The sequence below is a fragment of the Sturnus vulgaris genome, chromosome 18, assembly GCF_052056855.1.
Source record: "Sturnus vulgaris isolate bStuVul1 chromosome 18, bStuVul1.hap1, whole genome shotgun sequence".
In the NCBI taxonomy this organism is placed as follows: domain Eukaryota; kingdom Metazoa; phylum Chordata; class Aves; order Passeriformes; family Sturnidae; genus Sturnus; species Sturnus vulgaris.
In genome coordinates, this window is record NC_142260.1 from 9397784 (window position 1) to 9421879 (window position 24096).

At 45.5% G+C, this 24096-nt stretch overlaps 1 protein-coding gene across 1 annotated transcript in view; it reads left to right on the forward strand.

Annotated features, from left to right (window-relative positions):
- The window catches only part of MICAL2 (microtubule associated monooxygenase, calponin and LIM domain containing 2), a 116580-nt gene that overhangs the window by 60874 nt on the left and 31610 nt on the right, over window positions 1–24096 (forward strand). Inside the window, exons 21-25 of the mRNA XM_088175745.1 lie at window positions 5246–5344; window positions 5757–5837; window positions 7187–7373; window positions 8444–8532; window positions 9498–9597. Of these exons, the coding sequence (XP_088031871.1) occupies window positions 5246–5344; window positions 5757–5837; window positions 7187–7373; window positions 8444–8532; window positions 9498–9597 (556 nt within the window). The remainder of the gene's footprint in view (window positions 1–5245; window positions 5345–5756; window positions 5838–7186; window positions 7374–8443; window positions 8533–9497; window positions 9598–24096) is intronic.

The window sequence follows — 24096 nt, forward strand, 5'->3', positions numbered from 1 at the left end:
CTCCCTGCTCTAATCCCCTAATTCCCTTCAGCTTCAGAGTAATTCCTTTGCCTGGATTTACCTCTTACTTTTTATGACCTAAGAGGTATAGCATGTGATGGGTTTCAAGCTAAGTCATGGTTTCCAAAAGATTGGGGGCTGATGTTAATTTGATTTGGAGAGCTATTGTGACTCTGCAAAGAGAATAGGAAAAAAACCAAAACAACCAAACCCAAGCTACCTGAAATAGAATGTGAGAATATTCATATTAGAATATGAGAATAGGCTTTTAATCATATGGAGACTCTGTGAGCAATAATTTCACTGGGATTTCAACATCTCTTCTTGGAGAACATTTGTCCTGAGCAATTTTTTTTTTTCAGATATTTTAATAGCTGCATTTTGTTTAAAGTGCCCTGACAGCCTTGATTAGTTTGCCTTTGTATTTAAACGGTGTGGCAATAGTTTGTTGTGACTTGGTTTCACTCAGGCTGAGTTTACTTCAGCTGAAAAGTGCTGCTCTCTCTAGACATCCTGGCAGGATGTTGCTCAGCTGAAGCAAGAAAATCTAGTTCTGTCAGCAGCATAGTAAATATATATTCATCTCACTGGGTAAATATTTGGCTGCTTAAGTAGGACTGCATTTACACTTTGGCAGATTTACATGCATGAGCATCCTGATGCCTGCATACACAGCTCCAGGTGTTTTACAGGCTCAGGGCCTCTCCTACACCATGCATTTCATAGGTGTAAATATGGGACATTTTGTGTGGCATTTTGGAGGATTTTTAAGCAGCAGGTCTGTTGATCTAATGATCAGGTGATTTTCTACTCCTCCTGTCAGGGACAGAAGTGGTAATAGAATCTGTCCCTGCCCTTTTGTGGTCAAATTGTTGTTTTATCCTTACAGATGGCACAGAATGTGAAAACTTTATCCTGCTGTATAAAACACTGGCTAAATGTGCAGTGCTGTGCTATATAAATAAAAACAGTGTTTCAGATGCACAGAGTGTATTTTCAAGTGCTGTTTAGCAATACATGTGGACCTCTCTGCTGTGAAAATGGACTGGGAACAGCCCTTGTCTCTGCTATCTGAAGGGGTGTTCTGGGTCTCAAAATCTGTATTTCTAGTCTCTGCTCTGAAAATTATCATTACCTAAGTGTACACTTCAGTATCAGAAAGTGTTTTGGGATTGATAAACCAACAGGAAGAGCTGCTGTGTGTTGCTGTCAGTGTTTCTGCTTTTTCCCAGCAGAAAAACAGAAGGTAATAGAAGGGTTTTAAGTTCTGTAAGTCTTCATGATTTATGACCTATAAATGTCAGCACCCTCCCATGGTTTTAAATAGCTAGTGCTGTCATTTTAATTTCAGGTGAGTTCTGAGTTGTTGCCAGACATGACAATCCATTGCACCTGTTGAGTTTTCCTTGGAACAGTATTAGTTATGGGGACACAGTTATTGAAAAGACTGGCTATGAAATCATGCTGTCTAATTACAGAAACTTGTTATTAAGTCTAAGTTCTGCAAGGAGCACTTGAAAACAAGGCTGTGGGACAGTATTGTTTCTTTCAAGACATGCAGTCATTGCAACTTAGTGAGAATGACCTTCTGTGTGCAATATGCCAATAATAATGAAAAGTACCTTCTAGCTTCAATCAGCTGGCAGAATTCACACAGCTGGAATGATGAGTTAGCATATATTATATTACAGGCTGGGCTTTGGTTATTCCTGTTTTCTGCTCAAGGTTGGATTGACCTTCAGAAAACTCTGTTCATCTGAGCTTTGCACAAGTGAATCCCCACAGTGTGTGGTAAGAACTGAGAAGTTTTTGCAATCAATTTGCTCCCTGCAGAGCTTGGACCAAGGACTTCCCTCAGTGACCTGACTAATTACCAGCAGTAAGCAGGGCTGGGGTGTTTCCTACACACAGAAACTTATTACTCAAATGTTATTTATCTCAGAGGGAAAATATACGTAGCAGCTTGTACCAAAAGTAAATAAATCACCCTCAAAGCAAAATAAGACCAGGAAAATCATTAAGGATATGAAAGAACAAAGGGGAAGCATTGTATGCTTTTGGAGGCAGAGAGCATGTTTCCTTTGTTTTATGAGAATGCTACTGAGGCTTACTTGGCTGGCTGTGCAGTTCTGAATAAGAACCGAGGGAAATACAGAAGGCAGCTCTCTCTTCCATGGTAATAACCACCCTGGCCACCCTGCTGAAAGGCACTGTGCCACTGACAGCTCAGCACTCTGAGGGACTCACAACCCCTCGGCATCTTTGGGGGTTTTCTGGCTGTCCCCTGAATACACCCTGTCAGGTGATTGACTCTTCAGGGTTCCTGCTCAGCAGAGGCTCTAAAGCTGCTGCCATAAAGCTGCCTGAGCTGGGAGCAGTGGCCTGCTCCATGCAGACAGTGGCCCCAGCATCACAGAGCTGTGTGTGACTTCAGTGCAGCAGTGGCCTGGGACACTGGGGACATTCTCTGCAGTGGCCATGGGGCACTGGGGACATTCTCTGTGTGTCTCAGGGACATTCTCTGTGTGTCTCAGGGACATTCTCTGTGTGTCTCTGAGTGTGGCAGGTGCTCCTGGGGTTGCCCTGGTGGATCCTCATCCTGCCCTGCTGTCTCTGGTTGGTGACTGAGTGGCACCTGGACAGAGCAGAGCAGTTCTGTTGGAAGGGATGTACAGCAAACATCTCCTGCCTGACCCAGTCAGGGCTGGCCAAAAGTTAAAGGGAATTGTTGCTAAATTAAATTGAAATCTCACTTGCTTTTACTTGAAATGTGGAGCCACGTTCATTACAGGAAAATATTCCTTTTAATAACATTTCTAAAGTGTGTATAAACATGCAATTTTCTTGTTTTGACTGCTTTAATGTTGACATAGATTGTTCCAATGGGTGGAGAAGAGAAATCAGCCAACCTGATGAATTTCAAGGTGTAGTTCAGGCTCAAGGATGCTTTTCCTGAAATTCAGCTGCTTGTACTTTACCCACAGCCTTGTTATTTGACTGATTGCGCCAGTATTTATCTAGTTCAAGGAAAACTTTCTGCTTCAACTGACTTTGAACACTATCTTTTACTTTGGAGCTTGTGGATAAGAACTTGTATGTGGCCCAGAAATTGCTCAGTATATTCAGAGGTGCAGAATTTGGGGAGGAAAAATTTTTTGTTCCATGTTCTTAAACAAATCAAAGGAATGTAGTTTTCCTGTAAGTAGCACTTCTTGTAGTGGCTTATAATTTGGTGTACTACTTAGGACAGCATTGTGGTATGTAATTAGCAGTTAGCTTTGCAGTTGTTACCCACAAGTTGTCTAGATATTGAAAAATATTTTAAAATCTCTTTATATTAAACAAAACCAAATAGGGCAGAAATTTGTCCCTTAAGTGGCCTTTGTAGTCTTAACGTGTTTATTTTGTACCTGCCTGGATATCAAGTTAATTATGAGAGAACTCTCAAAAGATAAGGGGGGCTGTAAAGGGTTGGATGTGTTCCCTTGAGTTTTTTTATCCATAATCATTTTTGAAAATACACCACAGTGCACAAATGTCTTTTAAACTTGATAGAAAATGCTTTTAAATTGTTTTCAAGTCTTCCAAGTACTGTTGCATTTCTATTTTTCTCCTTTCTTCTTAGTAACTTTCTGGTAATTTAAAAACTACAATTAGCGAGACTTGGTGAGGTGGCAGTAGCCAAATAATTTCACTGAGAAGAGGGAGACTTCCTTGAGATTTGGGCTCTGTGAGAGGCAAATGGAGGGTTAGATAGGATATTGTTGCCTGGAAAGGCTGACCTGGAACAGAGACTAGGCAGAGAAAAAGGGATAAAATCAGTATTTATTGAAAGGATTCACCTTGGGCAGTGCAAGAGCCTGGCTGGGGCCACACCCAAATCAAATCCAAGGTGGATCCTGGTCACGAGTTTTTCACTTTGATAAGTTTTGGTTCATCCACACATTGGGGTCAATTGTCCACCCACAGCCCCAGGCTATGGAGTCTCAGCCCCCCTGGCTTGCCCCCTTTCCCTCTCCATTGTTTATGATTTTTGGGTCCCAGTTGTCCTTGATTCTCTGGCTAGAAAGGAATTGTTTTGTCAAACTACCCTGTGAAGAGAACTTACCAACACCTACCACGAAGTTTCAGAGTTACACACTAAGCAGCAGAGATTCTGAAAAATATAAAAGCTAAAACCCAAGGCATCAATATGAAGTGTCTGTCCTCATGGAAAAAGCAGTGCCTTGACTTCAGAAGCAGAGTACCTGGCCAGCCCAGGAATTGCCTTTGCTGCCAGAGAGGCTGTGGGATCTTGCACTGACTCGAAAGCTAAAATCCCAATCACTGCAGGAAATTTGGTTTAGGGTAGAAAATACTTCTCTAAATCTGTGAAGTCTTTACTGTGTTTTTTCCAGGGGCAGAGTACCTAGCTACTTGCTGCCACTCACACACTCATGCACACACACTTTTCCCTTTTCCAGCCCCCAGGAACTTCTCCAGGTGTGTTGGCAGGGAAGCATGGACCAGTCATTGCCCTGCCTGCTGTGCACTTGGAGCCACAGCCCAAGCAGCTGCTGGCTCCTTGCAGGCCTGGTTCATACATTGGGTTAAAACCAGCCTAACTTTGGTGGCTGCAGCAGTGTGACCAAGCAGATTAAAGGAGCTGCTTCCCTCTCACGAGCGTGGTTCCTCCAGTTTGCCCTGGCGTTACAGGGAGTCACTGGGGAGAGTGAGCACCAACACTCACCCTGTGAGCACCAACAAAAACACTTCTGTGTGGGACTTGGCTCACACATTTTTGTAGAATGTTCCCTGAAATGTCACAGTTTGGGGAGTGTTAGTGTGGAGTTCAATCCCACCCCTGTTCTGAAATGTGACAGCCGAGTCCCAGAGAAGTTGAAGCGAACAATAGGGGGTTTTTTAATGTCAGAATGTCCAGCAGTGGCTCCCAGCTCAGGCTTTCATGGACACAGCAGGAAGCTTGAGGAGAGGCATTTGCTCCCACCAGAAGCTTCTCAGTCATGCTCAGGGAGAAGCCTGTGGGCTGCACAGAAGCCTTCTGTGGCCCCAGCTGGACCATGCTGGTCACGCATGGACATGCTTGTGCTCTGCTGGGCTTGCCCTCTGCTCTTTCTCCTGCCCCCTCTCTCTCAGTGTTTGCATGTGTCCACATCATTCTTGTCCTTTTTTGTCTCTAAATTCTCTTTCAAGGGTAACTAAAGCTCTTCCTTCTATTCTTCATCTTCTCCCCTTTCCTGGTCAGATGACTGTAGGAAAGGTCTCCCGTGCCATTGGAGCTGTGGCTGAAGTTCTTGTAAATCTGTATGTGAATGATCACAGGCCCAAGCCACAGCTTGAACTGGTAAGACTAAACCCACAAAGAAACAGTAATTTGACTTAAGAGCAGTGTTCCCATTGCCATCCTGACTTAAGACCCCAGTTGTGGAACACCTGAAGCCTTATAAAAGGTCTAACACCTATTAAAGAATCAAGTGCACATTGGCACTATGTGCTGATGGAAATGTTGCTCACCGTGTCTTCTATTTATATTTCTGTTACTTGACTGTGTGAATTAAAACTTCAGGAGGCTTTTATTAAATGTAATTGCTGTAGAATTAGTAACAGAAGACAATTATTACTCAGGGTGGCTTCTAAAGCCAGTTTTGTACAGTACATGCTTATGCAGTTATTTTTAACACATGAGTGCTGAATCACTGTGCCTCCTTTTGAAGAGGGCTGTTCTCAACTCTGACACTGTTGTGTGTTGAATTCAGAAGGGATCTCTGGACAGAGCTGCAGGTTCTTGCCCCGTTCCTCAGTCTCCATCTGCTGCCTCCAGTGCTCAGAGATGTCAGGTACTGGGAAGCCAAGCAAGGTGTTGTGTTGTAGTGATGACACTTTACTTACCAGGCAGCACTAAACTCAGTTGTTTCAGCTTCACTGTAACTATCTGATCTATTAACACCATGGTTTTAAAAACACATTTGTGTGGATTTCCATTTGCATGGTTGTTTGTTTGGAAAGATTCATGCTCTAAAATGATCCATCGGAGCAAAATGGATTGCTAATGGCAAATCTGGAATAGAATTCTCAACTTCTAAGCACAGGGCTATGTGACAATGGCAATTGTGAGTTCTACTTAACATTAAAAAATGGATCCAAGGCTGCCTTTTGCTGGCACATGAAAGATGAGTTGTGTGGACTGTGTGTTGCTGTCTGAATGTGCCTTGGACTTCTCCTCCTCCATCCCACGTGTGGTACCTCTCCTGTGGCAGCAGGGATGGTGCAAGGAGAGGGAGGGAGGGTGTGATGGATGTGGCAGGCACAGCACGCTCACCTGTACCCACCTGTAACCAACCATAACACAGTAATGCAAAGTAACATCCTCATACCTGCCTCCAGTGAGGAAAGGGAAGTCCAGTGGCATCTAATCAATTTCTGGTTCACTTTTCAGTACCTTTTGCATGTATATCTAAGAGATTTGTGGCAATTAAAGAATGTTAATTACCAGCCTAATTTCAACAAATTCCTTTCAAAATAGTTCTACGTTGTTAATATGGATTGTATTTTGAATGCCTTAAAAATGTTCTGTATGCATGTAGTAGGAAACAAAGTGATTTTTGAAGCTAACCAAGCCCAGGTTGGGCTGTAGGAACAGGACTGAAAGGGAAGGCACGGCTGTGGCAATGGGAAGGATGGTTCAGTCAGCAGCCTTTAACCCTGTCTGCTTTTCCTCCTGGGCCTCAAAGCACAAGCCTGCATTTTCCCCCAGACTGAACTGAGTCTTCAGGGTGTTTTTTTTTTGCTTGGCTGCAGATGCAAGTCTGCTGTTTGAGGCTGGTGAGGTGTGCCCTCACCTCCTGACACGAGTCCCTGAGCCAGGGCGGTGCCGGGTGACGAGGGAGTGATGCTGCTCCTGGCTCTGAGTAATCAAAATGTTGGTGAACTCCCAGAGGGAAACTGAATGCAAGTCCAGCATCAAAGTCACCCCTTCAAAGTCCTTGTGATATCTGATTTATTAATTGCTGCATAAATATACAGAATTGCAATAATAAGTAATAAAAAAGCTGACTGGTGCTTACTGTAATTTTGCTTGGAGGGTGCTGTTCAACGCTTCAAGCAGCTAAAGCAGCTGCCCCCTTCCTAAGGATTTCTATCTGGGTGTGGAGCCCCAGCTTTATGTTGTGTTTTTCTCTTTGAACAGGGTTCTCTGCGGAAAGAATTCCCCAAGTCCGTCGGGGGCAGTGACATTTGTTATTTCTGCAAGAAGCGGGTCTATGTCATGGAGCGGCTGAGTGCAGAGGGCCACTTCTTCCACAGGGAGTGCTTCAAGTGTGAAATATGTGCTACCACACTCCGCTTAGGAATCTATGCCTTTGATGTTGAGGAAGGTAATGGAGGAGCTATTTAGGAGTATTTTGAAATGTCTGAGTATTGGTGCTTTGAAAAATAGCAATAGAAAGATCTGGCCCGGTAGCACGGTCAGGAGGAGGTCTGCCAAGTATGCTGCTTGTACCCTGCTGATCCTTGAATCCTTGTCCTGGCAGTCCCAGTCTCTCTAAAGAGTTGACTTATGATAGACCTGAGCTTTAAATGAAGAAATCCTCAGTGGAAAATAAGTTGAGTGACCAAAATGCACTTTATTGAATCACAGGTCAGAGTAAAGGGGGGGGGGAGGGGGGAGGTTTCTCCAATATTATAGTTATTCTTATCTCCATTTAAAACTGGCCATTAAATAATGTGGTCTATAAGGACAAGCCATAATAGTGGCAGATTTACACGGATGCAGGGAATGTAGGTTATTTCTTTTAAGATGTTATGGTCAGGAATTGAAAGCAGTAGGACTAGCCAAGCACAGTGTGATTTATTTCAGGCTCCAAGCTGCTGTAGAACAAGAGGTTCAGATCTTGGGTGCTTCTTCCCTTCTAAATCCTGGAGTTTGCCTTTTTATTTTTTTATTTTTTATTTTTAGTTTGGAATGGAATTATCAAACTGAATTGAAATTCCTTTGCCCCTTCTGAAGTATTTGAGTAGATCAGAGTATTAACCAGATCTCCATCTGCAACAGGATTAAAAATTCAAGCTCAAAGTGATTCTTTTTCAGTGTGGAGAATCTGCAAAGATGTCCTTTTGAGCTGATTATTTGTCTTTCTTTTTTCTGCTTGATGTCTTGTGTTGGTTTGTGACTTTGTATTTATGGGATGTTGGTTTTTTTGCTGTTTATTAGTCTTATACCTCAGAGGTAGATAAATAACCTCGTGTTATTGAACTAACGTGCAAATCTGTAGAAGAAACCTATTCAGAGCTGTTAATCAGAGTCAGTGCCAGGTTTCCTATTCCTTTTGCTGCCCAACCATTTGTTATCCTGGTTTTGTTTTTTTTTATAGATGCAACAGTGATTTTTCAGTCTGTGTATGTATAGATAATATCTCCTATAACTGATTTTTTTTCTCTCTTGTAGGTAAATTTTATTGTAAACCTCATTTTACGCACTGCAAAACCAGTACAAAACACAGAAAGAGAAGGGCAACAATACAGATCCATGGACAGGTATGGAGTGATTATATTGTTAAAGCAATATTGGGGCAGATTTATCTGGGGCAGAGTGCAATACTCGTGTGTGGATGTAGATGTTTTCTACCTCACGTGCAGTGAAATCAGTGTTAAAATACAAACCTGGTTCTGTGAGTTTGGTGTGTTTCTCATCTGGTTCTCAATGGAATTTAGCTTTTCTAGCAATGTAAAGCTGAACTTAAGAGCAACTGGAAATTCAAATGTATGGAAAGGTGTCTAGGTTTGAAAGACAAGTGTCTGCCAAGGAAGGCAGGAGCTTCTTTTTAAAATAGAGAATGTAAACTCCTTCCCTCCAAATTATTATAATTTCGAAATTAAGTGGCTCTCAGGCAAAGATATGGGAATAGGAATAACAGTTCTTTACTAGGAAAATTAAAATAGAAATCCAGTATTACAGAGAACAAACCCAAAACCACTGCCAGAGTGAGAATCCCAGCTGCCCCCGTCAGTCAGTCAGGGTTGGTGCAGTCCCATTCCATGGTGGCTGCATCCTCCTGCAGTGACAGATGTGGTTCTGCTGGAGCAGGGCTCCTGCACAAGGTGCAGTTTTCCTCCAAAGCTGCAGGGATGATGTGGAAGGCTCTGGTTTTCCTCTGGGATGCAGTGGGAAAAGGCTGCTCTGCTGTTCCAAATCTCCCCTTTGATCTGGCTAGGAAATGCTCGGCTCCTGCCCTGGCTGGAGCATCTCCCAATGGGATGATGGAATTTGATCAGCCCTGCCCTGGGACTGCATGGCCATGAACAGGAGAGATCTCCTGGAGGAAGGATGGGTTGTGGGAAAGATAAACACTGCCCCAGCTGGTTAAACAGCTGGTGATAGAATACGGACTTCTGGTCACATCCTGTATTGCAATCGAACACAAAAGGCTTGGAGGCAGGAGCTGGACTTACCTTCGTTGGAGGCATATTTAACTCTTTTTATTTTGAATGCTTTTCCTAAGGAGGCCATAGACGCGTGGAAGAAAGTGGAAGCCAAGGCCACAGAGATCAGCACAGAAAGCACTTTGTCCACTGCTAGCAGTCCAGAGGACAGGTCCCCAGGTATCCTGACTTCCTTCTTAGGGGGCGCGCTAAGCTGGCCCCTGCGGGTGACCAGGGATCTGCTTGACATTCCCAGCCGCCTGGCTAACTGGATGCATGGTGTCCTGCACGCTACCCACCTGCATTTCAGGGACAATGCCTATAACTATACCTACCTGTACGAGCTGCTGAGCCTCGGGGTGCCGCTGCTCTGCGCCCTCCTGGAGGTGCTCACTCACATGTACCGGGAGGCAGAGCTCTCACTTGAGAACGTGCTTGAATGGGTGAAGAGATTCTGTGGGGTCTGACTCGTGTCTTGCTCAGTCGTGCCTTTCAGATTTTCAGGATTAACAGCCTGGCTATTTTCTCCAGGGGGGGGGGTTGGTTTTGGAGGGTTTTGGTTTTTTGTTTCCTATGCAATTTCACGCGTGGCTTCGTTGAATGGTGGGTTCCTTCTGATAGAAGCGAGGTACAATCAAAATTTTCAACACAAAATGTACTGTATGTTAGAGCATGAAGGACAGTGTCCAAACACATTTCCAGAACATGCACTCAGATGAAGGATATATTTTAGATTATTTCCCTCCCTGTTTTATTCTGTGATCACACCATTGGAGAAGATGGCATATTTTGAAACCATTTTTCTCCTTACTCTCCCCAGCTTCTTTTTTTCTTTTTTATTCAGTTAGACCAAGAAAGAATGTGTGTTCTTTCAGGAATATTTCTGACAAATGACTGGGTTTTGAAACCTGAGTATGGCACATAGCTTTTTTTTTTTCCTTGCTTTCATCTTTGCTCTAGGTTATGAGGTTTATAAGTTGCATGAATATGTTTTAAAAAAAGTCATGTACCTAATTCATGTTGCTCCTAGTCATGCCTTTTACATTGCTTGTGAAGGATACCTTTTATTGATAGTGGGTATTATCTGTTCTACTAATTTATTTGAAATTTTTAAATAAATTTGAAGAGCAAATCATAGTTGAGTGAAGGCTTGATTGAAATTTTAAGTCAAAGGAACTGGTAGGAAGAAGTAGACCAGGCACTCCTCAAGTCAAGGCTTCCTCATTTGGTGGCTGATATGAGGAATATCAATTTATGGAGCACTCCTTGTAACTGAAGTCACTCCTATTGTACCCCTGGGCAAGCACTGCTCCCAGTGTCTTTTGGAATTTTTTAAAAACACAGATCTAGAGCAAACATCAAAAGCCTCTAAATGTATTCTTAGACAATAACTTCTTACTTGGGTAATTCATTTCAACGTGTGCAGCTGGTGGCAGAAAGGTGAAATTCTATTATCTGGAGCAGCAGATGAGTCAGTTTCTTTCAGATGTCCCCCAGCAAGGTCTACCTTAATCAGAAGGTCCACCTTAGTCAGTTAAACAGCAAGGACACAGTGACATCCCAATGCTCATTACTTTCAGCCTAGTTAGCCAGCCAGGTAAGCATACTCCATGCCTTTCAAGTCCTTATTTATACTCAGAAGTTTACCAGGAAATAGGTAAATCCTTAAACATGGCAGTATGTGTAGCTGAAAATGAAAAGCATCTGTAGCATTTATTTGTAGCCAGAAGAATGTGGCATGGACAATAGGAAATGGTTGCATTCAGTTAGTACCAAAACTGAGGATCACCTGCCAGTGGTCTCAAATAACTGTGCTGCCTATGGTCTGGCAGGTCTTGGGGTTTGTTGTTTTGTTTTGTTTTGATTTAATATAATGTGGGAAAAGATGATATGAATTGTTTTGCTTCTTAGCAAAAGGAAATGTGTCTGCTGTTTAAAATAAATGACAAACTGGATCTTTCTTCTAGATAGTTTGACTTTCTTTAAACTATGAGGATGAGCTTTTCACATTTTAGAGTGATTATATATTTTGGGGGGGAAATTGTTATTTTTATGCACAGAACTTGAAAAAATGCTTGAAGAAAATGGTTAGATACAAGGTAGTATTCCTTTTCATAAATTGCCATTAATGCTCAAACATGTATTCAGCCAAACTTTGCTACAACATTGAGTGGGCACAGCAATAATTACAGTTACATGGTGGCTGTCTGTATATGTGTAATGTACCTGCACCTTTTTTAAAACATTTTAAAAACCCAGCTTGGAAACACTATATTATTTTTAATTATTGGCTAATGATAGTAACTGCTTCACCCCAAAAAGGTGACAGCCTGCAGTGTGGTTGCTCCTGCAACACAGCAAACTGCTGAGTGGTCAGGTTTCCAGATTTGGGCTGCTATCAATTTTGGTTTCAGTTTGTCAATAGGAGAGTCTTTAGGAGCACTTCTTCCTAATGTTTTCTCCTGCTGTTTGCTATGGCAGAGTGAACATAATGGTAAATGTAGAGAAAATGGTGGTGCAGTAAGAAACTTGGAAATCTCTGGCCAATGAACTTAAACCAAATGAATCTTACTAGTAGAAAGTGTAAAAATAAGATTAAAAAATTAAAATACGGTATTGGTTTTATACAGATTTGTATAATGGGGCATAAATCCCTGTATTTCCACAGCAGAATTCAGGAATTTGCATGATGAAAATGTTTTTAATTACCATGCATGTTCCACTGGGATTCTGCAGGTGATTCTGTTGAGAGGGTTATTTTATTGGTATCACTCTGATTGGTCGATTTTTTTTTGACTTCTTCATCTTCCTGTTCTGCTAGTAATACTCATACCTGCTTGTCCTGGTTGATAATTGAATGAAAAAAAGGCAGTTTCATTTTGGCCAGTTGTTCTCTGTACCGATGTAATCTTCCTGATGCTTTCCTCCATAACCAAGTGAAGTTCTGTGTTTTCTTCCCTGCTGTCTTCTCTGCCAATCTCCCTCATTGCTTTTAGTCCAATTCAACATTCCGGTGCTGCACCCGCTCACTGGCTGAAGCCTTTTCTGCTCTCAGGTGATTTTTTTTTTTCCCGTTCCAAAATTACATGACTAACCCTGTTGTTTGACGTCATTTCATTGTGTGTTTTGGGTTTGTTTGTTTGTTTTTTTTAACTGTTGGAGCAATCTGTGTGTCTGGTATATTAATGGAGCTTTGGCATGATTATTTAACCTGTTGCTGAATTCACAGTTCTAGAAAAGATAATGTCTGTGCTCTTTGTAGGGAATGTTTTTCTCTCTGTGTCTGTGCATGTGCCCTTCCCTGTGCCTTTAAGGTAAGTTAGGCAAGCAAAGGGTTTATTGAAAGAACTTGTTAAGGCCTTATTCTTTCAAAGAACTGTGAAGGAAAGGTTTAAAATTAGGCCAGGGTGTGATTACCCAGCTGATTCTCCAGGTTAACCTGTTTGCACGGAGCTCACACACTCCATGAGCAAGCAGTGTCTGAGCACTTCCCTGCTTTCCTACTGGAAAAGTCTGGTACAAAAGGTTCTGCAGAAAAAGTAGCCAAAACCGTGCAAATTCCAGTGTTCCACCCCAAGTGACACCTTTAGGCAGGCCTAAGAGTTCCAGAGTGCTTTGGTCTGGCAGGTTTTATTCCCTTGGTTGGCACTCTGGTGGATGGGTTTCTCTTCAGCACCCCGCTCCACAACCAACCCCCACCATGATTTTGTGTCTGTTTTTTCACATGAGTTCCACTTGGTGTAATCACCAGGGGACAGTCTGGCAGGGGAAATGAATCCCAGCAAGAACCAAGGGCTCAGGCTGACCAGCAAGTGCACTGAGCCTGGCTGGTGTGGTCCTGACCCAGCTGAGGATCCCTCTCAAAGGGAAGGGCCTTGGAACTGATCTTAGGAGCAGCTTTAGGAGGGGCAAACATCCTGTACCTTCTGCCCCATTTCCCAGCCTCAGGCAGCATGCTCCTGATCCTGCTGGTCTCTACATTTGCATGACTCAGCCAATAGTATTTATTTGTGTGGGTATCCTAAAATGACTTGAAGTCTCTGAAAGTCCCCACGCTGTGCCCACACAGAATCTCTCTGTGTTTCCAGTGTCACTTCCTGCACAAATGGCTGGGATGTGACTCCCAGTGTGTTTCAGGGCTGCAGTGTGTTCTTACAAAGCTCAGCATGCTTTAATATGAAGGTCATGACATTAAGGTCTGCCATTTCAAACCACTTCCTATTGCTGTGTTTTTTACTCTCTGTTGCAGAGTCTTCCTTGCTCTTCCTGCCCAGTGAGGATTCTGTCCTTCTCCTTTTAAATCTTCTGTCTTCATTTTACTTGATAATCTTAACTGAATATTTTTATTAAGTAGTTTTTAACTCTGTATTTAAATTTTCACATGAAGTTCTGTATTTTGCACACGACGAAAATTGTTTTAGCTTTATTTATGATATCTGCTGTAAACAAAAATAAATGTAGTTCTTTATAAGTCTCCTTGTTTCATCTCTTCCTTTTATACAAACTTCCTGGGTACAGAGACTTGGTAGTGACTTCACGCTGGTTTTGCACCTTCCTCTTGTGGTGGAAGCTGTGGTGTTCCCCTGCTTGTGGCCTGAGCCAGAGGCCTGAGGGTGTCCCTGTGCTGGTGTCACTGCATGTGTGTCCCTTGGGGAAGGGCTGCACATCGGGAGCCTGAGGAGTTGTCCCCTCCCTGCAGAGCCAGGGTGGCCGGTGCTGGCATTTCCCCTCCCGGGCGTGGGGAGCTGGTGTTGGTGGGCATGGGGCACACACAGACAGCACTGTCCTCCTCTCTTTGGCCTCTGCTGCCTTTCCTTACCCTGCTCTTTTACAGATTAATGTGTCATAAAGGTAATAATGAACGTGTTTGGATTTTTGGTTATGTTCAGGAAAAGCAGGTAATAACCCAGGATAAATCTTTACCTTTGCTGCTCACTCTGGAGTGCTGTTCCCAGTGCCTTCTGGACCCCTGGAAGCTGCAGCTCATGGTGACCCATTACCTGTTAACACTTGCCTTGCTTTTTTAATTACCTTTTTTGTTTTTAAATTAATTTTTGTATTCTAAGCTGGTGGTGGAATTCTTTTTAATTAGCAGGTTCCCCAAAAGAGCTTTCCTAAGTCTTCCTCCCCTTCATTTTCTTTCTTTTGCTTACTCTGCAATTATTAAGCTATAATCTCTTCCTTTGCATTACAAGAAAAAAACAAATCCCAGAAAGAATAGTTCCAAGAGTTTAATGGAAAGATTGTATGATTTTATTTTTTTATTTAATTAATTAAATCTGAGCCTCACTGTGGCTGTTTGAACGACAGAAATTATTTTTTTTTAAATTGTTGCTAAAGACAACATTGCCAAAGAAAAGCAAATGTTATTCTCAATGAACTATTCCATCTTCCCCACCAAAGGAAAAGCCACCAGGCACAGTAAAAGTTTGCTGTCCGAGGGGGAGATGATATCCATCATGAAAACATGGGGCAAGAAATACCACTGAGGACAATGCTTGGCACTTAATTGTAACAGACAAAGCAATTTGGATGAAACTGAATTTCTTCTTTGCACAGTTCACAGTTTTAGGCAGAGGCAGTGGCAGGGAAACATCAGAAGAGTTTTTTTGCCTGCAGAAGGTGATGATTTGTTTGGCACTGAAGCGTTGAGAGGCATCAGATGTTCATGCTGTTCTCATAAAGTTTCACTCCTTCCTGCTAAAATATCAGGACAATGACTTGGAACTGGGGCAATGTAAAGCCTGGATTTATTTCTCCCAGAGCTGCAGGAGGCCCAAGCAGTCCCATCAGTAGCCAGTGCTGGCAGCAGAGGGACAGACCTTGCAGTAGACAACCCAGGCACTCGTGGGCCAGGCAGGACACAGAGCATGGATAAGAAATAAAACTGACCAAATAAATAATCAGCACCAGAGGAGGAAGTTTGTGCTGGTTCCCTCACTCTTGGTCCACATCATGACACAACACCACCACGTGTTCCCTGTTCTGCTGCTGCTGGGAGAGCAGATGGCCAGATGCTGCTGGGAGAGCCTGGTGTGTGAAGGTCTGTGTGAATTTACCCAGCTGGGCTGGGACTCCTCACCTTGCCCTGCGAGCAGGAGACCTGCAGCTCCTCCTGGAAATCTCTGCAGAGCCTGGCTGGCAGCAGTGCCCCCACAGCTGGGAGCTGTGTCCCTGTGCAGAGCTGTGTCCCTGTGCACAGCTGTGTCCCTGTGCAGGGCTGTGTCCCTGTGCAGAGCTGTGTCCCTTGCAGAGCTGTGTCCCTTGCAGAGCTGTGTCCCTGTGCACAGCTGTGTCCCTTTGCAGGGCTGTGTCCCTTGCAGGGCTGTGTCCCTTGCAGAGCTGTGTCCTTTGTCCCTGTGCACAGCTGTGTCCCTGTGCAGGGCTGTGTCCCTTGCAGAGCTGTGTCCCTTGCAGAGCTGTGTCCCTTGCAGAGCTGCAGAGCTGAAATGAGAGGCAGGCTGCTGCTCTGGGCTCGCCCTGGGTGCCTCCCCAGACCCCTGGTTTCAGAGCAGGGCACTCCAATGCCTCTTGGCACAGTTCATGCCCTCTAAGACCTGATGTCACAGGTGCCACTCCAGCATGAGAAAGACACAGGTGACCCTGGCAGGCTCAGGAGCTGCTCTGTCTTTCCTCCTCCTTACACTGCTTCAAATGGATTCTGAACTTGTCTTTTGCCATTTGGATTGAAAATAAGTACAGAGATGTGCCTATTTTCTCTATTAAATTTCTCTTTTTGAAGAGCCAGGCTAACCTTTCATTCTCAAAGCCAGGCAGCATTAACTGCCTAGGTGTCTGTTAATGAAAACCAAACCTGTCAGCATTCACTAAAGGTAACCCACCTTGATTATAATTATGCTAAACCTTTAAAATTAAAAAGATCTTGCAGGTTTTAAACGCACTTGATTTGAATAGAAGAATACAGACAAAGCTTCTTAAAATGGCTCAAATTCAAACATCAGCCTTTCATTAACTCTACCAAGAAGAGTAATTTCTGTTCCTCTGAGTTTCTTCTAAATTGCTACAGCTGTAAAATGCCAGTGAAAGTTGCTTCTGTGTGTCTTCCAACCTCAAGCAAAGACCATGGTCTGCATTTTTCCACAGCATTATGGCAATTAGTTACTATAATTGGCTTTAATTCACTTCTGGCTCACTCATTCCTCACGTTCCAATCAAAACATTGAGTTTTGAAATGCACTGAATTCTGCATTAATATTTATGTTTTTGAAGACATGACATGTTTGCAGATGACTTCTTTTTTTTTTTTTTTGCCTGAAAGATCATGTCACTGAAGATAGGAAGACATTATGTATTAATGCCTGATGCAAGTGCATGTATTAGTCATGTAAATATTTCCCCAAGTCTCTTTCCTTCCCTTCATGAACTGTGCTCACATAAAAAGAAGGCTTTAATCTCATCAGGTGGTGGGTTCCAGACTTGTTTGAAATGGATGGAATTTCTGAAATTTTTTTAAATGTGAAATGAGGAAATTTCCTTGTTGCTGTAGTACTGAATTTGCCCTTTCAGCATTTGTTCTGCAGGTATTCATTCATTCATTCATGTCTTTGTTTTAAGTTTCTTGGTGCTTTGAATCTGTGTCCAAAAATACTATTTTGATGGACACTGGAAACTGAAAGTGGTGTTGCTGCACTCCAAATTCATAATTAATACATGCCTTAATATACCAGACTAACACAGATTGCTCTAATTAAATATATATTTACTCTAAAATGATAGAAGTAGTGTGCTATCATAGCAGGTTTTGTCTGAGAGACAATTTTTCCTAAAGACACATATTCAGTATATCTAATAGGTTTCCTCTAAGTTTCCTTTTTTTCTCCTTTGTCTCTGTTAATTTTTGCTCAGTTTGTATTACCACATAAATGTGCATTGTCCCCTCAGAGGCATTAAAAAATCGTGGGGTTCTCTGTCTGGCTTGGAGAGCTTCAAACTCCTTGGCTGCATTTTGTGCCAGGATTCAGAAGTGTTTGTTCACAAAATAAGTGATGGAGACTTGGAAGAAGAAACTTCAGAAGTTTTACTGCTGAAGAACTTGTGAGGTGCTGGCAGGGCTCACAGGGGAGTGGGAAGAGAATGTCCTGGCAGGGGGACAGGAGGAGGGGGCTCATCCCTGCTCAGGGATGGAGAGGAGGTGGCAGGGAAGCCTCTGCAGGTGGTTTGGGAGCCAGGCAGGTGCTCTGGTGCCAGGAAGCTCAGTGCCACCCCATGGATAACGGGAGCAGCAGTTCCCTTTGCTCTGCCTTGTGTTGGCCACAACAGAGTGGAGCTGGCTTCTGTTGGAAGTGTGAAGCAAGCATGAGGGAAAAGAAAGGGAGATGTGGCAAGAGCTGAAATCTGTGAAATATCAGCCATCACACCTTGTGTAGGAATCTTTTCCCAAGGGCAAAAGCCTGCCTGGTGGTATCTCAGGTGAGATGAAAAGTCAAAGTTGGGACAGGACACGGGTTTGGGAGTGTGGAATAGCTCAGTGGGATGTGCTCAGTTTGCAGCTCTGGCACAGGCAGTGCTCCCATGCAGCCTTGTGTGTTCTGAGCTCAGGGTGCAGGATGCAGCCCTGGCAGCTCTGAGCTTGGGTTTCACTCGTGTGGGCTGCTGAGCCCTGTGTTTCAGCAGCACCAAGGTCTAACCAAGCTGGAGATGTTTCCTCCTTGCCTCTGCCAGTCCCACGGGGGCTGTGCTTCCCTGCAGGGTGCTTTGTGCTCAGGATCTGTGCTCAGGGAACCCCTGAGCTCACTGGGTTCATTCCAGCTGTTCTTGCACAGCTCTGATGCTAACACACCTCTCTCCTGTCCCCACAGCTTTCCTGCAGCACTGCAGCTTTGTAAGCTGGACTCAGATTGCTTTTTTGGTTCATTGCACAGTGAGAAGGCAGGCAGTGAAGCGGGCTGGGTGTGCTACAGATCAGTTTGTGGTGTGCTGACTGAATTTCCTAATGCTGGTTCTCGATGCCAGCTGGTGTTTGCTTTCACCACCGGAGCTGCCCACGTGTGTGAGTAACTCCAGAACTGCCCACTCCTGTCAGGGCCTGAGTCAGCAGCTCCATACAAGGCCAGGCAGGGTCCTGTGCCCTGTGACTGAGTGATGAGGTGACAGGGTCATGGCAGAGCTCGGCATGGCCGGGCAGGCACCATGCCAGCTGGGCTGGAGCCTTGGAGGGGCACTGTGCTGTGCCCTCTGCCAGGCACCCACACCCAGAGCACTGCCACATCTGGGTGCTGCCCTTCACTGAGGAGCCTTTCACTCAGCCCTGTGCCAGTCCTGAGTGCCTGGGGCAGTTTTGGGTAAGTACTGTTGGACTGTTCCTGCTTCACAGCCTCAGCGTGTGCCAGAGGTGGCAAAACATCACATCCCCACAGCAGGCTGGGACAGCTGATTCCAGGAGATCCCATTCTTCTTCCCTATCCCCCAGCAAAACATCACATCCCCACTGCGGGCTGGGACAGCTGATTCCAGGATTCCTGCCTATCCCCCAAACAAGACCCACAAGGAATTGTTTCTTGTCTGCTTTTCCATAGCTGTGGAGCAAGGGCAGCTCCTTGGGGCAGGGCAGCTGTGGCAGGGTCCCCTTTCACTGCCAGCAGCAGGTAGGAATAATTCCTTGTCCCCTCTGAGTATCCTGCTAGGGGTTGTCCATCCAGTCAGCCACCAGACCTTGTGTTTGGTGTGTGGGGACCCCCAGCCTGGGCAGATCAGGAGCTCTTGGAGCTGTTTTCTGGACCAGCCTCCCCCCAGATACTTTGTTCCTGACCACCAGTACCTTGCGTGTGTTGTGGGCCAAAGAAGGAAGATACAATTCTAAAATTTGGTGTTTCGTAGTTCTGTCTGTGCTTTTCATCTGCCTTCAGGGATGTTCTCTGGGTTTATGTGAGTTTTCATACTTTGGCTGACTTCGTGAGGTTTGCTCCCCCTTTCTTCTTATGTGGGGCTCCCGTTTGGTCTGACTCGCTTTAGCCAAGAAATCCCACAGGATTTGCTTCAAAATGAATTCCCCTTGCATGACTTCAAACCAGCTAAAGGGGAGGAGGAAGGAGAAATGTGAGCACTTGTGGCTGCCTGTGGCCCAGCAGCACTGCCTGGATGGGGAGCTGGCTGTCGGGGATTTTCAGTGGAGCATCTCTGACCATTTTTGTCCGTGCTGGACAGACAGAGGCGCGTGGGGAGCAGCCAGTGCTGATCAAAGAGGAGCTGATCTCTCCAGCTGCCCTGGCCAGCCGGTGTCTGAGCTGCCTGGCACGGGCTCCTGGCAGGGAGGGGAAGGATTTTTGGCAGAGCCCAGGCTCTGTGCCCCTGTGGGCAGGCAGCACGTGCTGTGCCTGAGCTGAGGAGGAAGCGGCGGACCCGGTCCAGCTGCCCCAGCAGGAGCTTGGCTCTGCCTGAAGCTGGCAGCTTCCCAAGGCCTTGTCACCTCCTGCCAGGTCACAGCAGTGGGATTGGGCTTGGCACAGGAGTCAGGAGCAGCAGCAGCCTGGCCAGAGTCAGAGTCAGAGTCAGGCTGCCTTGTGGAGCAGGAGTCACAGCACAGACAGCATCCCCTGCTCGTGCCTGGGTGCTGGGGCTGGGGGCACTCAGATGTGCAGTGACTGCCAGTGGTACCCTGGTACTGTCACCCTTACCCTGTTACTGTCACCCTTTACCCTGGTACTGCCACCCCTTAGCAATGGTACCCTGGTACCACCACCCTTACCAATGGTACTGCCACCCCTTACCAGTGGTACCCTGGTACTGTCACCCCTTACCTGCTTTCAGGGCTGTCAGAATATTCATGTAGTGTCTGTGTCAGGCAGCACAGCACAGACGAGAGAGATCTCTCCACTGCTGTGCTGCACTGTCAGCTTTGCCCTTGTACCCAAGGAAGAAAGGCAACCCAAAGTATTAGCAAAACCTCTTGAGGTCCCAGAGTCCCTGATCCCACATCCCAGGAGATTTCTCTGTTCTTGTTTCTGGGCCTTGGGATGACTTTGGCTCTCTCCAGTGGTGTGGGGACATCAGGTTTCACTGCCATGTCCTGCCTTGGACACAGAGCCTTTGCAGGACAGCAATGCTGCCTGAAGGCCCTGTTAGATGATGAAGTGCATCCAGACTGAGGCTGCTGTTACAAAAAGTTATTTTAAAAAAGAAAAAGGGCAAAAATGCTTTTTAGGTTATGGTGGATTATATTCACTTATTATTATTATTATTATACTATTATATTAACTTATTGTTATTTACAGATTATTATCACTATGTAAGCAATGGGAATTTTACAAGACTGTCATTTAAGAGAATCAGGGTTGCACTGAACTTTGAGCAGAAGAGCCATGCTGGATTTGCCTGCTTTTGGTTTGCACGACAATGCCTTGAGCTTCCTGAAGAGCTCAGCCAGGCAGAGCATCTCCAGAGAGATGGAAAGGTCTTTTATAATTTCTTAGTTCCTCACTGCTGCATCTCTGACTAACTGGAGGCCTGGTGCAGATATTGCTGTCTCAAATGCAAAGGTGAGCTGGCACAACATTGAATTAAAGCACTTGGCATGACACTTAATGGAGAGAAAAAACGATGTTTTACTGGAAAGGGGGTTGTATCTGTGGCTATCCTTGAGGTCTGCAGAGGCTCTTTGGCCAAGCCCATGGATTGCAGTGAGTTTTGACCAGCCCTGACCTCTGGGTGAGAGCCAGCCCAGGTGCAAGCCCTGCAAGCTGAAGCCTTAGGAACACCTCTCAGTTAGCACAGGGCTGAGCTAAATCCTTGCCTATAAAGAGAACAGTAATTTCTCTGCCCATGTGAGGAGGGTGAGTTTTGAAATGCAGACAAAGGAGGAATTGTTTTTATTCACATTTTTTCATTGTGTTTGAGTGGGAAGGCCAGATGAATATGTGACTGTTCTGTTCCAATCACTGGCTGTGTTGCTGCTGTTTAAGTAGCTGAAGGCAGCTAAGGCTTCACCGCTTGCACAAAAAAAACTTAAAAACCCCAACCACCAAACAAACAACCAAAACCCCCCTACAAACCCTAAAGCCATGTTATTTGCCCTGGATACAAGTCAGTCAAAGACTGGGACAGGGTTATGGGTGAGAAGGACCATCATATGTGGGTGACAGCGGGGCACGGGGGAAGTTAACAGCTGAAGGAATGGAAAACATAAATTCCTTTAATCCTGGCAGCAGGTTGGGGCTGTGTAGGTGCAGAGCCCAAAGCAGCACCAACAGCTGAGCTGTGCTGGCTGCAGGGCCCTTCCATGGTCATTGAGGGTTTTGGATAAGGATTATCAGGACCTCTGGTCCAAAGGGTGCTGTGGAGCAGGTAAATCCCCTGCTGGAAGTGTTTCATGTCCAGGCACAGGGAGGAGGAAATGTGGAGTGAGTACATGAGATGGAAATGAAGTCAGACCTTACGGAAATGCTATTTTGAGGGGCTGTTTCCTATTCTGAGGGACTGTTTCCTGAGGACTGGGGTTTCCTCTGGGAACGCCCCATGCTCCACACAGAGCTCAGTGCCATGGCACCACTGTGCACAGGCAGGAACAGGGCTGTGCCTTTGCCATCCTGCACACGGGATACTCCACAGCTTTCACCTTTTGTAAAGCTCAGCTCCTCTGGCTCAGTCCCATGGCTTCTAATGGAAAATCTCCAGTCCTGGGGAGGAGATGATTAAGGTGCTGGAGCATCTCTCTTACGAGGACAGGCTGAGAGATTTGGGCCTGGAGAACAGATGACTGAGAGGGGATCTGCTCAAGGCCCATCAGTGTCTGAAGGGAGGGTGAGAAGAGGGCAGAGCCAGGTCCTCTTCAGTGCAGTGCTGAGCAATGGGACAGGAGGCAATGGACAGAATTAGTGCACAGGAGGCTCCAGCTGAACATGAGGCACAACTTCTTCCCTGTGCATTGATCATGCACTGGAGCAGGCTGCCCAGAGAGGATGGGGAGGTTCCCTCACTCCAGAGCCAGGCACAGAATTAGGAAAGGGCTCAAGCATCAGCAGCCTCAGGTCCTTCACTGGCATTCTGAGGTCCTGGCAGTCCAACCTGCACTGTGATGGCAATCAGGGCACTGAGGTTTACAGCCTGGTTTCCACTCTGAAGTCAGAATTCCAGAAAATCAGGGTCCTCCTGCTCAGCCATGCTGTTCTGACATCTGAGTCCTTGCTGCAAGGATGAGTGGCTGTTCAGGACCCAGGGAGAGCTGTGAGGCTGGAACTTTCTGGATAACCTGCTTCTAATTTAACATCTAACATGTTAACCCCTAACATCTGTTCAGGAGCATAAACTCGTGCCTCACCTTTGTGTAAGTACTCAGCCTTTGGGCTGATTCAGCAGAAATTAGTTCACATAGTCCTTTTTCTCTAACTGTGCAAAGTAAGGGCTTTAAAGAGGTCCCAGGTTTCTTTTTGAATGCTTTGTTGGTATCAGAACATAACTTCTCCTTGTGGATCCTCCTCAAACACGGGCAGCAGTGCTGGCCCATGGCAGTGCTGGATGTGTTTGCCCTGCTCTGGGGGAGCAGGGAATGATTGCCAGGTGGGATCCAGGCCTGTGCAGCTCTGGCCTTTTGTTTGGGTCAGCCACACTCCCCCCACGAGGTGTGGGGTGCTGGCAGCAGCACACCCACTGCCTGAGCTCTCTCCAGAGCCCCGCTGTCCTCAGGGACTGAAAACTCCACTGCTTTGCAGGAGGGACCAGCTGGGTGCTGTAACATCCTCAGAGCCTCCAAAAACCCCCATGCTGGGGGACATCTGGGACATCTCTGCTTTCTGTTTGAGCCTGCCAGCCGAGGTGCAGCCCTGTGATGAGGCACAGAGGCTCTAAGCCCAAACTCCCAAATGCCCTGTGGGGTGTGTAAGGCAGGGCTGGAGCCCGTGTGCACATCCTGTGCACTGAAACACCAGCATGGTCCAGCCTCTGCTTTTGTGGAGCTGAGTGCAACGTAATTGATTCAATTTGTATGTCACACTGCAAATACTGATGAAATAAGTAATTAAGGAGAGGGTTTGCTGTCAATCCTAGAGTGGTTTGAGTGGAAGGGACCTACAGAGGGCTAGGCCAACCCCCCTGCCATGTGCTGCTGCAGGTATCACTGTGGATGTAAACTTGACTTCTCAGAAAGAACTCTGCTGTTTGAACAGCTTCCTGAGAGGGTCAGCTCCTGGGTGCACACTTCAAGAGGGGACAGATTGTGATGCCAGAAAGAAGCTTACAAAAAACGAAAAAAAAAGAAGAATGCAGTAGAAAAAAAGCAAGCACAGAAATTAGCCTCTTCAGAGAGGTAATGGTGCCATCCATCACTGTCACCTGGTGTCCTGGGTGGCACCCTGAGCTCCTTCACCAGCTCCATTACATTCCCTCATGGTTGGACACTGGATGTGCAGTGAGCTATTGCAGAGGGATGTGTTGACTGGAAATGTGTTCCTGTTCAGGAACCACATTGGGAATCACTGTAGGTTGTGTGTCTGTCTGTGGGTGTTGATGGTCTCCAGCTGTGTGTCTCTTAGTCAAAACCATGTTTTCTCCTCTTTCCTGTTAGCGTGGCAGGGAAAGTGTGGTGCCATAGAGGAAGGAACACTGAGTGTGCAAGCCAATGGCAAAACTGACTTTCTTTAGCAGCCACTTGAAGTGACCTTGGGCAGCATTTATTGCCAGCATGGCTACAGAATTCATAGAAAGAGCTGACAAACTTATTTACATTTG